At 40.5% G+C, this 12,680-nt stretch overlaps 1 protein-coding gene across 3 annotated transcripts in view; it reads right to left on the reverse strand.

Annotated features, from left to right (window-relative positions):
• Positions 1 to 12,680, reverse strand: part of LOC122552973 (plasminogen-like) — a 119,312-nt gene that overhangs the window by 70,416 nt on the left and 36,216 nt on the right. The window contains exons 1-3 of one of the 3 annotated variants that reach the window (XM_043696297.1): positions 12,301 to 12,427; positions 8,440 to 8,579; positions 1,870 to 1,990 (exon numbers count right to left, since the gene is read on the reverse strand). In XM_043696297.1, the coding sequence (XP_043552232.1) occupies positions 1,870 to 1,990; positions 8,440 to 8,579; positions 12,301 to 12,401 (362 nt within the window). In that variant the 5' untranslated portion in view covers positions 12,402 to 12,427. Of the gene's footprint in view, positions 1 to 1,869; positions 1,991 to 8,439; positions 8,580 to 10,158; positions 10,259 to 12,300; positions 12,428 to 12,680 lie in introns of those variants that run through there. The other 2 variants (XM_043696298.1, XM_043696296.1) reach the window with 2 other exon arrangements.

The raw sequence follows: 12,680 nt of genomic DNA on the forward strand, positions 1-12,680 counted from the left end.
TCGATTCTCCTGTTCCTTGGATGCTGCCTGACCTGCTGCGCTTTTCCAGCAACACATTTTCAGCTATTCATGTACCCATCCAAATGCCTTTTAATTGACGCAATGCCTCCTTCCTTTAGCAGCTTGTTCCATACAATCATGACCCTCTGCATGAAAAGGTTGCTCCTCCGGTCCTTTTTAAAACTTTCCCATCTCACCTTACATCTATGTCTTCTAGTTTTGGACTCCCTCACCCTGGGGAAATAAAAAACCTTGACTGTTCACTCTATCCCTCAGCATCTGATGCTCCAGGTATACAAGCTCTAGCCTATTCGGCCTCTCCATATAGCTCAAATCCTGGCAACATCCTTGTAAATCTTTTCTGAATCCTTTCAAGTTTAACAACATCTTTCCTATAGCAGGGAGATTGCAATTAAATGCAAATTCCAAAAGCGGCCCAATCAGTGTCCTGTACAGCCACAGCATGACATCCCAACTCCTATGCAGTGATCAATGAAGGCAAGCATGCCAAATGCTTTCTTCACCACCCTGTCTACCTGCACCTCCACTTTCAATGAACTGTATACCTGCATCTCTAGGTCTTTGTTCGGACACAGTCCTTAGGGCCTTACCATTAACTGTATAAATCCTGTCCTGATTTGCCTTACCAAAATGTAACATCTTACATTTATCTAAATTAAACTCCATCTGCCACTCCTCTGCCCATTGGCCCATTTGATCAAAATGTCGTTGTACTCTGAGATATCTTTCTTCACTCTCCTCCAAGTAATCAACTTTGGTGACTTACAAACTATACCTTCTACATTCACATCCAAATAATTTATATAATTGACAAAAAGCTGTGGACTCAGCACCGATCCTTGCGGCACACTGCTGGTCACAGGCCTCCAGTCTGAAAAACAACCCTTTACCACCACCCCATGTCTCCTACCTGCAAGCCAATTTTGTATCCAACTGGTTAGCTCCCCCTGGATTCCATGTGATGTAACCCTGCTAACTAGTTTATCAAGTGACACCATGTCCTTGAAAGTTAGGATATAAAGCTAGATCCACTGGTGTAAGTGCAGGAGATGGAAGATCTATTGATATTTCTTAAGAGACAAAGTTGGAAAGGAGAACAATGACTGTAAGATTTGTTGAACTGGAAGCTAGAGGGAGAAATCTATAGTAAGCCTCTCAGTAATCCAGTTCATCTTATCACAGATGGGATTCTAAAAGTATTCAGCTCGAGTGCTGTTTGGAACCATAGTAGCTGATTATTGAAAGTCAAGATTGTTTGCTAATATTTTAAGCCAGTGTGCAGGATCATGGGATTTCCCACGCTGCAGCTATGGTATCTAGTGATTTATTAAGAAAAAATGTCGGACCACTTAGTTAACAGCTGTTAGAAGAAGCCCCATGAAAACTTGCACTTTCTCGAATATCTAGAAAATTGAAGAGATCAGTGATTTATGCAGAATGGTGACACATTTTTTGTGTTAGTCTAGGGAAAGTGAACAAAACCTTAAAGATCTTGTAAAATGGAAAATAGGTAGTAGAATAAATTTTAAAGCATCACTTATTGTCCTTGATTTGATTAGGACTTTTATATACTACAAGTTTGATTTTTATTTCAAAATGTGGAATCTCATGTCATGGCTCCATTAATTAAAAATAAGTTTCCCTTTAAATATTAGCAGCCTGTATTGGAACATAACACAAATTATTAAAGTTTAATTAATTATTAAGGTCCAGACTTCATATTTAGCAAATATCTATGTGTTTTGTTCAGAGTGAGGTCAGGAGCTTTACTCCAAGTGACGATACTGAGTAATCAAAATCAAGAGAGTAAAGTACAGATTTTGGATTATGCCTCATTGTCTTACTTACGTGGTTGGGGTGTATTCATGACGGTGAGGTGTTTGTAAATCCCAGCGCTGACATGTGACACCATCCTCTGTTTGGGAAATTTTGCCACGATAATTCTCACCACTGCAGAACATGCACTCCTCTGTAATCAAAATGTCAATTAGCAGATGACACTACTATTCTGCAGCCAAGGAGCAGCGTTATACAAGTGTGCAGCAAAATATTGAGAACCATTTATTTGTTTAATAATGAAATGCCATTACTAGTAAACAAAATCTCCAAATTCTACCTTGGGAGAGATCTGTCCAAAGTTCTTAGTAACCTTTCAACTACATAACATAGTGCCTTTCTGATTGTATTATAGAGTTGACTGATTTTCACTGAAACAAAGGTATGAATCAATAGAGATGCTTAAAGGGATATAGTCTTGTAGAAACATAGGAAAATGTGGGCCCTTTAGCCTCAGTGAGCCCCACATCAGACACCTAACACAATATGTTAATCTCAGTTTTGAATATCTCAATTAACCCAGGATCCACAGCTTGTTGGCAAACGAAAATTCCAAATGTCCGCCACCCTATTGTGTAACTTGACATTATCCCAAATTGGCCAAATTCTAATTTTAAAATGTTGTCCTCTTGTTTTGTTTAACTAACCCTAAACTTAAATTTAACCATAACTATAAACAGAAGTCACTATTTTATAGACATATCAAGATCAAGTGGCAGAGCCATGCATGTTGACACATACAAATGGATGACAGAAGGTTTACAACTGATTTTTCATGAGGTAACGTCCATTTAAAAAATCCAGTTCTGACTTGCTGGTGTCAAGGACTGTCAAGCGTCACTCATGGAAATGGCACGCTGTCATTGTAGTTTAAATCTATTCCACATTGTTGCAAGTTAGTATTTAGGAGTGTTGCACTTCATCAATTCAAATTGATCAGAAATATTCCTCTCAATATTGAGCATCCTGGTGAAAAATGTGATCAGGTTACTTCCCTGCTTCCACCTGTCAGAGGAAGTGCTACAGTGTAGGAGACCAGCCTCTGACTTGCCTCCCTGCCAGCACCATTCCTGAGTAGGAACATGGGATCAATATCATTAAATAGAATCGTATATAGTCATGCATCCTTGCATCTTAGAAGTAAGGCGGACAGAATTAAAACATAGGGAGGAACCTGATTCCTATATATTTCCACCTCTATTCCAGTCATGTGGGATTCTTATAACCCTTGGATAAGGTGTCAGTTTCGTATCCTTGCCTTCCCCATTGCCACATGCATCTGCTGTTGCCATGGAATTTGGCCCATTTGACAGGAGACATGGTTCATGGTATCTCAGAGGAGTTGTCTGGAGTCAGTTAAGACAGTCAAGTTCAAAAGGTAATGACAATTCCACTTGTCATTATGTAATGATGCATGATAGGTTAACTATGTTTTCAATCATTAATACGTTATAGAAATTTGCTTAGAAAGATAAGTTTAATAAAGCTTTAAATAAACCACTATATAGAAAGTGTTTGGATACATTAAAGAACTTTATCCAGTGGAAAATGTACTCTTCTACATTTAAGAGTTTTGCGATTATAATTCTAATGTGTCAATCTTCTGCAATGATTTGATTTTTTCTTTGAGTGACAATTCAGTTCTTTGTTCAGCATTTTGAAGCAACAGTACAGGTGAGCACACAAAAAAAACAGAAGTTGTTGGTGAAACTCAGCAGGTTTGGTAGCATCTGTGGGGCTGAAGACAAAGTTGACAAGGTGTGTTGGAGTAGAAGTGAGCAGATAGGTGGCGATGGAGCCCAAAGAGAGAGATATGAAAGGAGTAGACAAATGAGGAGATGATTAATAGTAGACCAGGACTGAGGAGAAGCTGCATAAGTTATAATGAGAGCTGAGTCTTGGAGAGAATGGGTTGGCTGTACTGAAAGCAACCCATGTCATGACAGGACCAGGTGTGGGGTGGTTAAAAAACATGGAAGGACAAAATATGGCTCTGAAGTTACTGAACCCAATGTTGACCTCTAGAGGCTGCAAGGTCCCCAAGCCAAAAATGAGATGTTGTTATTCTTCAAGCTTGCACTGGGGATCACTGAAACACTGCAGCAGGCCTGCTGTAGAAATGTTGTCATGGGGACATGGTGATGTGTTGAAGTGATCGGCAACTGAAAACTTGGGGTCAGAGGCTATTCTGCAAAGCGTCGCCAATCTGTGTTTCATTTCCCCAATGTCGATGAGACCACATAGTGAACAGCGAATACACTAGGCTGTTTCACCTGGGAGGTATGTCTGGGGTCTTAGATAATAAGGAAGGAGGAGGTAAATGGGCAGATGTTATACCTTTTACATAAGCAAAGGAAGGGGCCACGGGAGTGTGGGGAGGTGTTGGGAGTGGAGGAGGAGTAGACCAGGGTGTCTGAAAGGGAATAATCCTTGTGGAAATCGGACAATGGAGGGAGGGGAATGTGAGTCTGGTCATGGCTGGAGTTCACCGAAATAGGAGCTTCTGATTCTTTGGATGCGGAGGCTGCTGTGTGATAAATGGAGACCCTATCATTGTTGTGCAAGGGAAGGGAAAGGGTGAGGACAGAAGTATGGGAGATGGGTCAAACACAACTAAAAACCGTATCAACCACAGTTGTTGTAATCATCATTTGAGGAGTAAGGTAGACATTTCTAAGGCCCCCCCCTATGGAAGGTGGCATCACAACAGATGCAAATGAGACAGAGAAACTTGGAGAATGGGATGGAGTCCTTACAGGAAGCAAAGCACAAGGTTGTATATTTGAGGTAACTGTGGCAGTCAGTGGGTTTGTAATGGATATCGGTAGCCAGCCCTTCCTCAGAAATGGAAACAGAGATGTCAAGAAAGGGATTAACAAGTCAGAGATAGACCTGATAAAGGCAAGGGCAAAGTGGAAATTGGAAGCAAAATTGATTAGTTTTTCCAATTTTGAATGGGGGGGGGGGGGCAGCACAACTGATATCACTGATGTACTGGAGAAAGTGTTGTGGGTGGGGGCCCTGAGTAGGACTGGAATAAAGAATGTGTCATCCCGCCTACAAAGAGACAGGCATAACTGGGTACAAGTAATCATCTGCTCTATTACTTCAAAACGGCTTAATGTGTTTGGTCTGGAGGCTTTGTTGACCAGGTTGTGTAATGATACCCCATTATATAAACTTGGCTAGGTTCCATACCCTCATTAAATGATTCAGCCCAGCTTAGAATGTTGAAATGTCTGTCAAAGGAATGGTGAGTTTTGCTTTGAGTTACAGTTTTATGAGTGATTATTTGAATTGAGCCCTATTGAAGACATTTGTTGAATGGTTGGTTTTATATTGATAATTTTCTGAGTAGCTAAGAAGATTAGGTTTTATTAAATGGAATTTGAACTGATGTTTATTTAATTGACAGATTTAATAGGATCAATAGTTTTGAAGAGGATTTTGAATGGCTTTTTAGAGTCATAGAATCATAGAGTAATACAACATGGAAATAGGCTTTTCAGTCCAAACTGGTCCATGCTGACCATGATGCCTACGCAGCTAGTTCCAATTGCCTGCATTTGGTCCATATCCCTCCAAACCCTTCCTATCCATGTACCCATCCGAATGTTTTTTAAAATGTTGCTATTGCACTTGCCTCAACCATTTTCTTTGGCAGCCCATTCCTTATACGCACCACTCCCTGCATGAAGAAGTTGCCCCTCAGATCCTTCTTAAATCTTTCCCCTCTCACCTTATACCTATGCTTTCTAATTTTTAATTCCCCATCCCTGGGAATATGCATTCATCCTATCTATGCCCCTTATAAGTTAATACACCTCAATAAGGTCTCCCCTCATTCACCTACATTCCAAGGAATAAAGTCTTATCCTGGCCAACTTTTCCCTATAACTCAGGCCTACCAGTCCTGGCAACATCCTTGTAAATCTTCTTTACACTCTTTCTAGTTTAACCATGTCTTTCCCATAACAGGGTGACCAAAACTATGCACAATACTCCAAGTGCAGCCTCACCAACGACTTATACAACTGTAACATAGCATCCCAACTCCTCTACCCAATGTCTCGACCGATGAAGGCCAGCATGCTAAATGCCTTTTTCACCATCCTGTCTACCTGTGATACCGCTTTCAAAGAACTATGCATTTGTACTCCTAGGTCCCTCTGTTCCACAACACTCCTCAGGATATTACCGTTCAGTGTAGGAGTCCTACCTTAGTTTGACTTTCCAAAGTGCAACACCTTACACTTGTCTGTATTGAATTGCATTTTCCAATCCTCAGCCCACTTCCCCATCTGATCAAGGTCCTTCGTAATTTTTGATAACCTCCTTCGCTATCAATGGTACCTTCTAATTTTGTATCTTCTGCAAACTTCCTAATCACGCCTTGTACATTCATATCCAGATCATTTATGTAAATAATGAATAACAAAGGTCACAGCACCGACCCCTGTGGCTCACCACTAGTCCCAGGCCTCCAGTCCAAGAAAAAGCCTTCAACCATCACCTTCTCCTTCCTAACATCAAGCTAATTTTGAATCCAATTAGCTAGCTCTCCATGAGTCCCATGCGACCTAACCGTTATGACTAGCCTGCTGTGCAAGACCTTATCAAATGCCGTACTAAAGTCCATATAAACAGCATCCACTGCCCTACCCTCATCTATCCTCTTGATTACCTCTTTGAAAAACTCTGAACGATTTGTCAGACATGACTTCCCACACATAAATCCATGCTGACTATCCCTAATCAGACCTTGACTATCCAAATGTTAGTTGATCCTGTTCCTCAGTATCCTCTCCAACAACTTGCCTACCATTGATGTTAGGCTCACTGCCCTGTAGTTCCCTGCTTGTCTTTGCTACATTTCTTAAATAATGGAACAACATTAGCCATCTTCCAGTATTCGAGAACTTCACTAGTGGCTAAAGGTGAAGCAGAAATCTCTGCAGGGCCTCTGCCATTTCTTTCCTACTTTTCCACAACATATGAGGATGGACTTGATCAGGCCTGGGTGATTCATCCACCTTATGTGCTTTAAGGCTGCAAACACCTCCTCTCTGGTAATATGTATGTGGTCCAAATCATCCGCACTTGTTTCCCTTATTTCCTTAGCATCCATGACTCTCTCTTCAGTAAACACTGAGGAGAAATATTCATTCAAAATCTCCCTCATTAGACGGCCAAGTTGATCTTTAAAGAGACCTATTCTCTCCCTTTTTACTCTTAATAAAACTATAGAATCTCTTGGGCTTATCTTTAACCTTATCTGCCAGATCCATCTCTACCCTCTTTTTGCTCGTGATTTTCCTCATACACATTTTATAGTCATCTAGGGATTCATTTGAGCCAATAGCTTAAACCCAATGTATGCCTTCTTCTTTTTCCTAACCAGAGCCTCAATAGCGCTTGTCAGCCCTTGACATACTGTCCCTAGGCTCTTGATATCAAACTTTTAAAAGCCTCACATTTGCCAGTCGTTCCTTTTTCTTCAAACAGATTTACCAAATCGATCCTGTCTATCGGCCCCACAATTGACCCTTCTCCAGTTTAGCACCTTAACCCATGGCCCTGTCCTATCTTTATTCATAACTATGTTAAGACTTCTTTATGTTGACAGTTTCATGAGTATCTAACAGATTTCCCAGTAATATTATAGGGTCACTGATTCTGTCCAAGGTAAATATTAGGAGAGTAAACATAGAGTATTTGGATTATACAAGAGGGAAATGTGAAGCCAATGGGGTAATAAGTGGTTATGGAGGGTCAAAGGTATATGGAGGAGCTTGGGATTGAGGAGAGGAACTAAAAGTGCTGGATACACCTGGCCCCTACTAAGTTGTTCCAGTACAATTACAATACTGCTATCCACACAAAAATGTGAAAACTTTCCAATGATATACTCTGCACGTAAAAAGCAGGACAAATCCAACTGCCCACTTACTACCCCATCAGTCCACTCTCAATCATCAGTAACATGATGAAAGCAGTCAATGGCAGTGGACATGGTGATTCTTTCTAGCATTGTGAAAACAGCATGGGCAGGCGATGCCCAGGTGGAAACAAGATTCCAACATCAGGAAAACACTTGACTCTACAGTCCCACTTCTGAGATAAAAATCCTGGAATTCCCTCCCTATTGGCATTGTGGGTCAACCCATAGCAGATGGACTGCAGTGGGTTCAAGAAGGTAAGCGGTCAACCCATAGCAGATGGAAAAAAAAAAAAAAAAGAAGGTAAGCTCACCACCACTTTCTCAAGGGGCAACTAAGGGCAGGCAATAAATGTTGGCCAGTCATCAATGGCCACATCTCACAAATGAATAAATTTTTAAAATTCTTAATTAGACTTTACCATTTGCAACTCGCTGTCAGCTGCAAATTTAGAAGTGTTTCTTCATTTTTTGAATGGACAACTAATGCATGTAGAATATTGGTTCCAGCCTCCCACTAATCTGAGCATCCTCAACCCTATTCTTTGTCTTCTGTTGTGAAGCCAGTTTGCTATCTGTTGTTCCTTTTGTCATGGCTGAACATTCAGATATTAATTCAACTATTATGCTCCACATGACAATACCTTTGCAATTTTTTATCTGACAGTATTCCCAGCGTTTTTTCACATCTTGAGTGTAGCACCAGGGCCCTGTGCTATCGTTGTCAGGATTTCTACAGTAGTTTTCTTTCAGGTCAGAATACGGGCTAGTCTCTGGGGTGTAACTGTTAAAAGAAGAAGTTTATTCATTATCAACAAAGTCACCTTAAGAAAAATAATTCAGTTGAAGACAATCTGTGTTTGGCATGGAGAATTGGAGCAAAATTTGAACAAAAAACAAGAAATAACTTGTACATTTACATAGTAGCTTTCACTTACTCAATTTGTGTTAAAGTGCTTTAATCCAGCAAGTAATTTTTGAATCGTAGTCATGACTCTAATGAGGAAAATATGACACCAATTTGCATACAGTTAGCTCCTGTAACAGCAATATAGTAGAAGCCCAGATAGTCTACTTTAGCTTTTGGGTAAGAGATAAACATCGAGCAGACTAGAGAAATACTTCTTTTGTTCAAATAGTATAATTAGATCTTTTGCTTTGACATCTTCTATAACGTGCTGGTTGCGTTCTTTTGCAACCCTGTGTTATAAGAACATCACTCTTTAGAAACTGCTCTGTAAGTGTTGGCGATGCATTTACGTTACAGCCAACACAAGTTTTAAAGGTTTGCCCTTCAGAAATAGTGCCCCCAATTCGTCAATCGCGTTACAGCGAATTTGTGTTAACAAAATGCGCATAAAAGCAGAATGACCTGTAGGTGAAATGGGGAAATAGAACCTTGATTTTAAATCTTTTAGGAAAGGTAGAACCTCTTAATGGTCCAATATTTCCTGAGGATCAACTGGGGTGGTTGAATCCACAATCTTCTTAGTCAGAGGAAACAGTGCTACCACTGAAATAAAGCTGACTCTTCTCAATATTGGGGCATAAAATGTTCTTATAAAATTAATTAATTCCACTATATTCGTATTGATTTGGAGGTGTTAACCTGTTGACATTGACAGCACCAAACACCCTCACCCTGACATTATGCAGCATAATTCCACCCCATCAGCTTTCGATTTTTCACTACTTTGACAGTACTTCATCAAGTATTTGGATTCATCAGTATTTCCAATTAGGAGTTGACTTTAGAGGATCTGAAATTCAAACTCCCTGAAGTCAAAAATATAAAACGAAGTCTGATGGGCTAAAGTGACTTGCTATCAGACCCCTTTGCCCGGATTATGTCTACAGACCATTTTTTTTTGTCAGTGAAATGGGGGCTGTTCTGAGTCCAGGAGACCCCATAAACTTTGTTTTCTAAGTATCCTGTAGAATTAAAGCACAAAGTCCCATTTTCTAAACAGAATATGCATAAACAAGTCATTTGATTGGCAGTTTCGGAGAGCATTTAGATGTCATGGGAGAGTAAGGGAGATTAATGATTACAGGGTGGGGACAAAGCTGTGAATCTGAAACCTGGTGTAAAACTGAAATGTGGGGCAACTCTGAGTCATGGAGGTCTGCTGGTGGACAAGGGCAGGGAGCAGAATCTAATCTTTTGGAAAGTAGATGGTGGTTAAGTGGAAGGATGATAGTAGCAGGTTTTGGAGAGATAAGTAGTAGGGAGTAAGCAGGTAGAAATCCTGGGCGCAGTTATATGTTGGATAGATTTTTGTGACTAGAAGATGCACTCCATTTCCTTGAGAGCCACAAGAAGTTTGCAGAAATACATACTTTGTGGATTTTGCCTTTCTCACCTCTCATGGTCTGGTATGTCGGCAAAATGCGTTCAGAATGAAGTGAAGGCAGGTACTGTTGTCATAACATTTAAATGACCAACTGGCTTCCCACCGGTGGATCAGATAACTTGCCCTTGTCCCATCCCTAAACCAGAAGTGGAGGGGTTTGAAATTAGCTCACTTTCTGTTTCAGATTTCATGCATTTTAATCTCTGGTATGATCTTAACCAACCTGTATTGGGGAGTTGGAATTAAACCCTTATAATTGAGAGTCAAAATCCATCAGGGAATTCTATCATTTGGTATTCCTGGAGGATCATGAGTGCTGCATATCAGAATTTGACTTTTAAGCAGGTGTGCTTACTAAGAAATAGCTCTGTTCCTTTCAGACTGAAAATGAACTGGAGAAACTTAGGAGACAGTTACCATTTAAACATCCCTTCATTCAGATTGAATGGGAGAAAAGTGGGCCAAATACTAGTGTTTTACATTAAATAAGTGAGGCATTTCTGAGAGGATGAAGATAAAGCTAGATAAAGTGAATCACAAAATTAGGTTAAGGAGTTGGTCAGTCTGACTACGGTGGAAGACATGTAAGGAGTTTCAGAACAATCAAAGATTATTCCAATAAGAAAGAAAGGCTCTAGGGGAAAGACAGCTTATGTTGCAGCTGCCTACGTCTAAAGATGACATAAAATGGCTGCCAATAGCTGACACAAGATGGCCAAAACAAGATTGGTAGCTGCCTTTAGCAGACTAACACAACCAGAATTGTGGCCTCTATATAAAGTCACCAGATAAGATAATGAAAGATCTCAAGGCAATAATAATAGGGTCGTGGTGGGAAAAGACAGGAGAATTTAATTAGATTTCTGTTGGCACAACTGCTCTAAACACAGAAGCATTTGTGGTCAGGAATATCCTTAAAAAACCCAAATAAGTGACACCTGGACACTAACCACAATCCCAAATTTGTTATTTCATAAAATTGTAGAAGGAAAAGTCTGATCTCCTGGTATTCTGAATTTTTTAGGTAATTGTAAATGAAAAATGCAACCTACAAGCTAATTCCTATGAGCAGTCAACCTTAGACCGTAAAGACAGGTCCACTTCATTAGTAGGAAGATGAAGTGACAAATGGTGAAGCAGATTATCTCTAAGAGAGCACCAGAGACAGTTAGCAAGGTAGATGGATGTAAAGAGGTTGTAAAACATGGTCAGTGTGACTTCTTGAAAATAAACTATTGCAGCTTCACAGTTTAGCAAACAGCCTAAGTATCGATGTAGGCAATTTGAGCAAATACATGCATCTAAAAATTAAGGGGAGAATGACAGAGACAAATTATAACATAAGGGTGGGGATGAGGCCATGTCCTGTTGTACCTTTAGAATCCAAATAAGTTTATATTAATGACTTGGTAAAGCCGTGCAAGTGATTGCATTTCACACATCAATGGAATTCAAATAGATGCTGTCTTACGTCGAATCTTCTGTTCCCTAGATGCTGCCTGACCTGCTCTGCTGTTCCAGCAATAAAGTTTCAGCTTATTAAGTCAGGAGCAATATTATGAGATGTATATAGGACAGAGACAGTAAGAATTAAGATTCAATCATCCAGTCAAACTTCTCTTTAAAACCAACTTACAGAATGTAAATAGTAGAAGTTCTAACTGGAGCTACAAGACAAAGAGCCTGTGTTTGTTTGCTCTTCCAAAGTCAAGAAAGAGAGAGAAGCTGCTCCCCAATTTGTCAGCTTCGTCAAAGTATCATAAAACCATTAATAACAGTAAAATTGAATATTGGAAATGAAATTACAAATTTTATAACAATTGGTAGAAATTAGATCCTTTTATGTCTCTTATAATGCGCTTAGTAGGGAATGTAAATTGTGTAGCAGAAATTTGGAAAAAGTCAATACAGATTCAAAAACACCAGCAACAGTTCTCCTTCAAGATCCTCCACTCCACGCTTGCAGCAATGCGCCGGCACCTAACCTCTCTACAGTAAGCCCTGCCTCAGCTGAGAGCCACACTCTCTCAGAATTGCAAAGGACCCACTCTGTACTACATCCTCAGGAGAATTCATACTTTCAACAAACAGTATTTCAACTCCATCTCAAACATCAAAAACTGTAAGCACAACAAACTTTTATCTACCTACCTCCATAACCAGCGCTCCTCAAACATTCCAGAAGATTCCCCCGGCCTTTGGAACTGCTCGGATGCCATTAACCATGCGGCTGGTGCAGCTGCCACCCCCATGCTGATTGATGATGTCACTTCCGCCCCCAGCATGGCCACTCCCACAGCCACTTCCGCCCCTCACAATTCCTCATGCATCACATGTGACATCACTTCTGCCTCTCACATCATCGCTGATCTCACACACTCAATGACTTCTGCCACCCCTACTGCCGTGTCTGCCACCACTTCCGCCCCCACCAACGTCACTCACCTGCATTCTGCTGACACGCCCCCCATAGATCCCACTGTCACATCCCCGCCCCCCCAGAACCCTGAGGGGAACACCACCCCTGCTCA

Source organism: Chiloscyllium plagiosum, chromosome 9, assembly GCF_004010195.1.
Source record: "Chiloscyllium plagiosum isolate BGI_BamShark_2017 chromosome 9, ASM401019v2, whole genome shotgun sequence".
NCBI lineage: Eukaryota > Metazoa > Chordata > Chondrichthyes > Orectolobiformes > Hemiscylliidae > Chiloscyllium > Chiloscyllium plagiosum.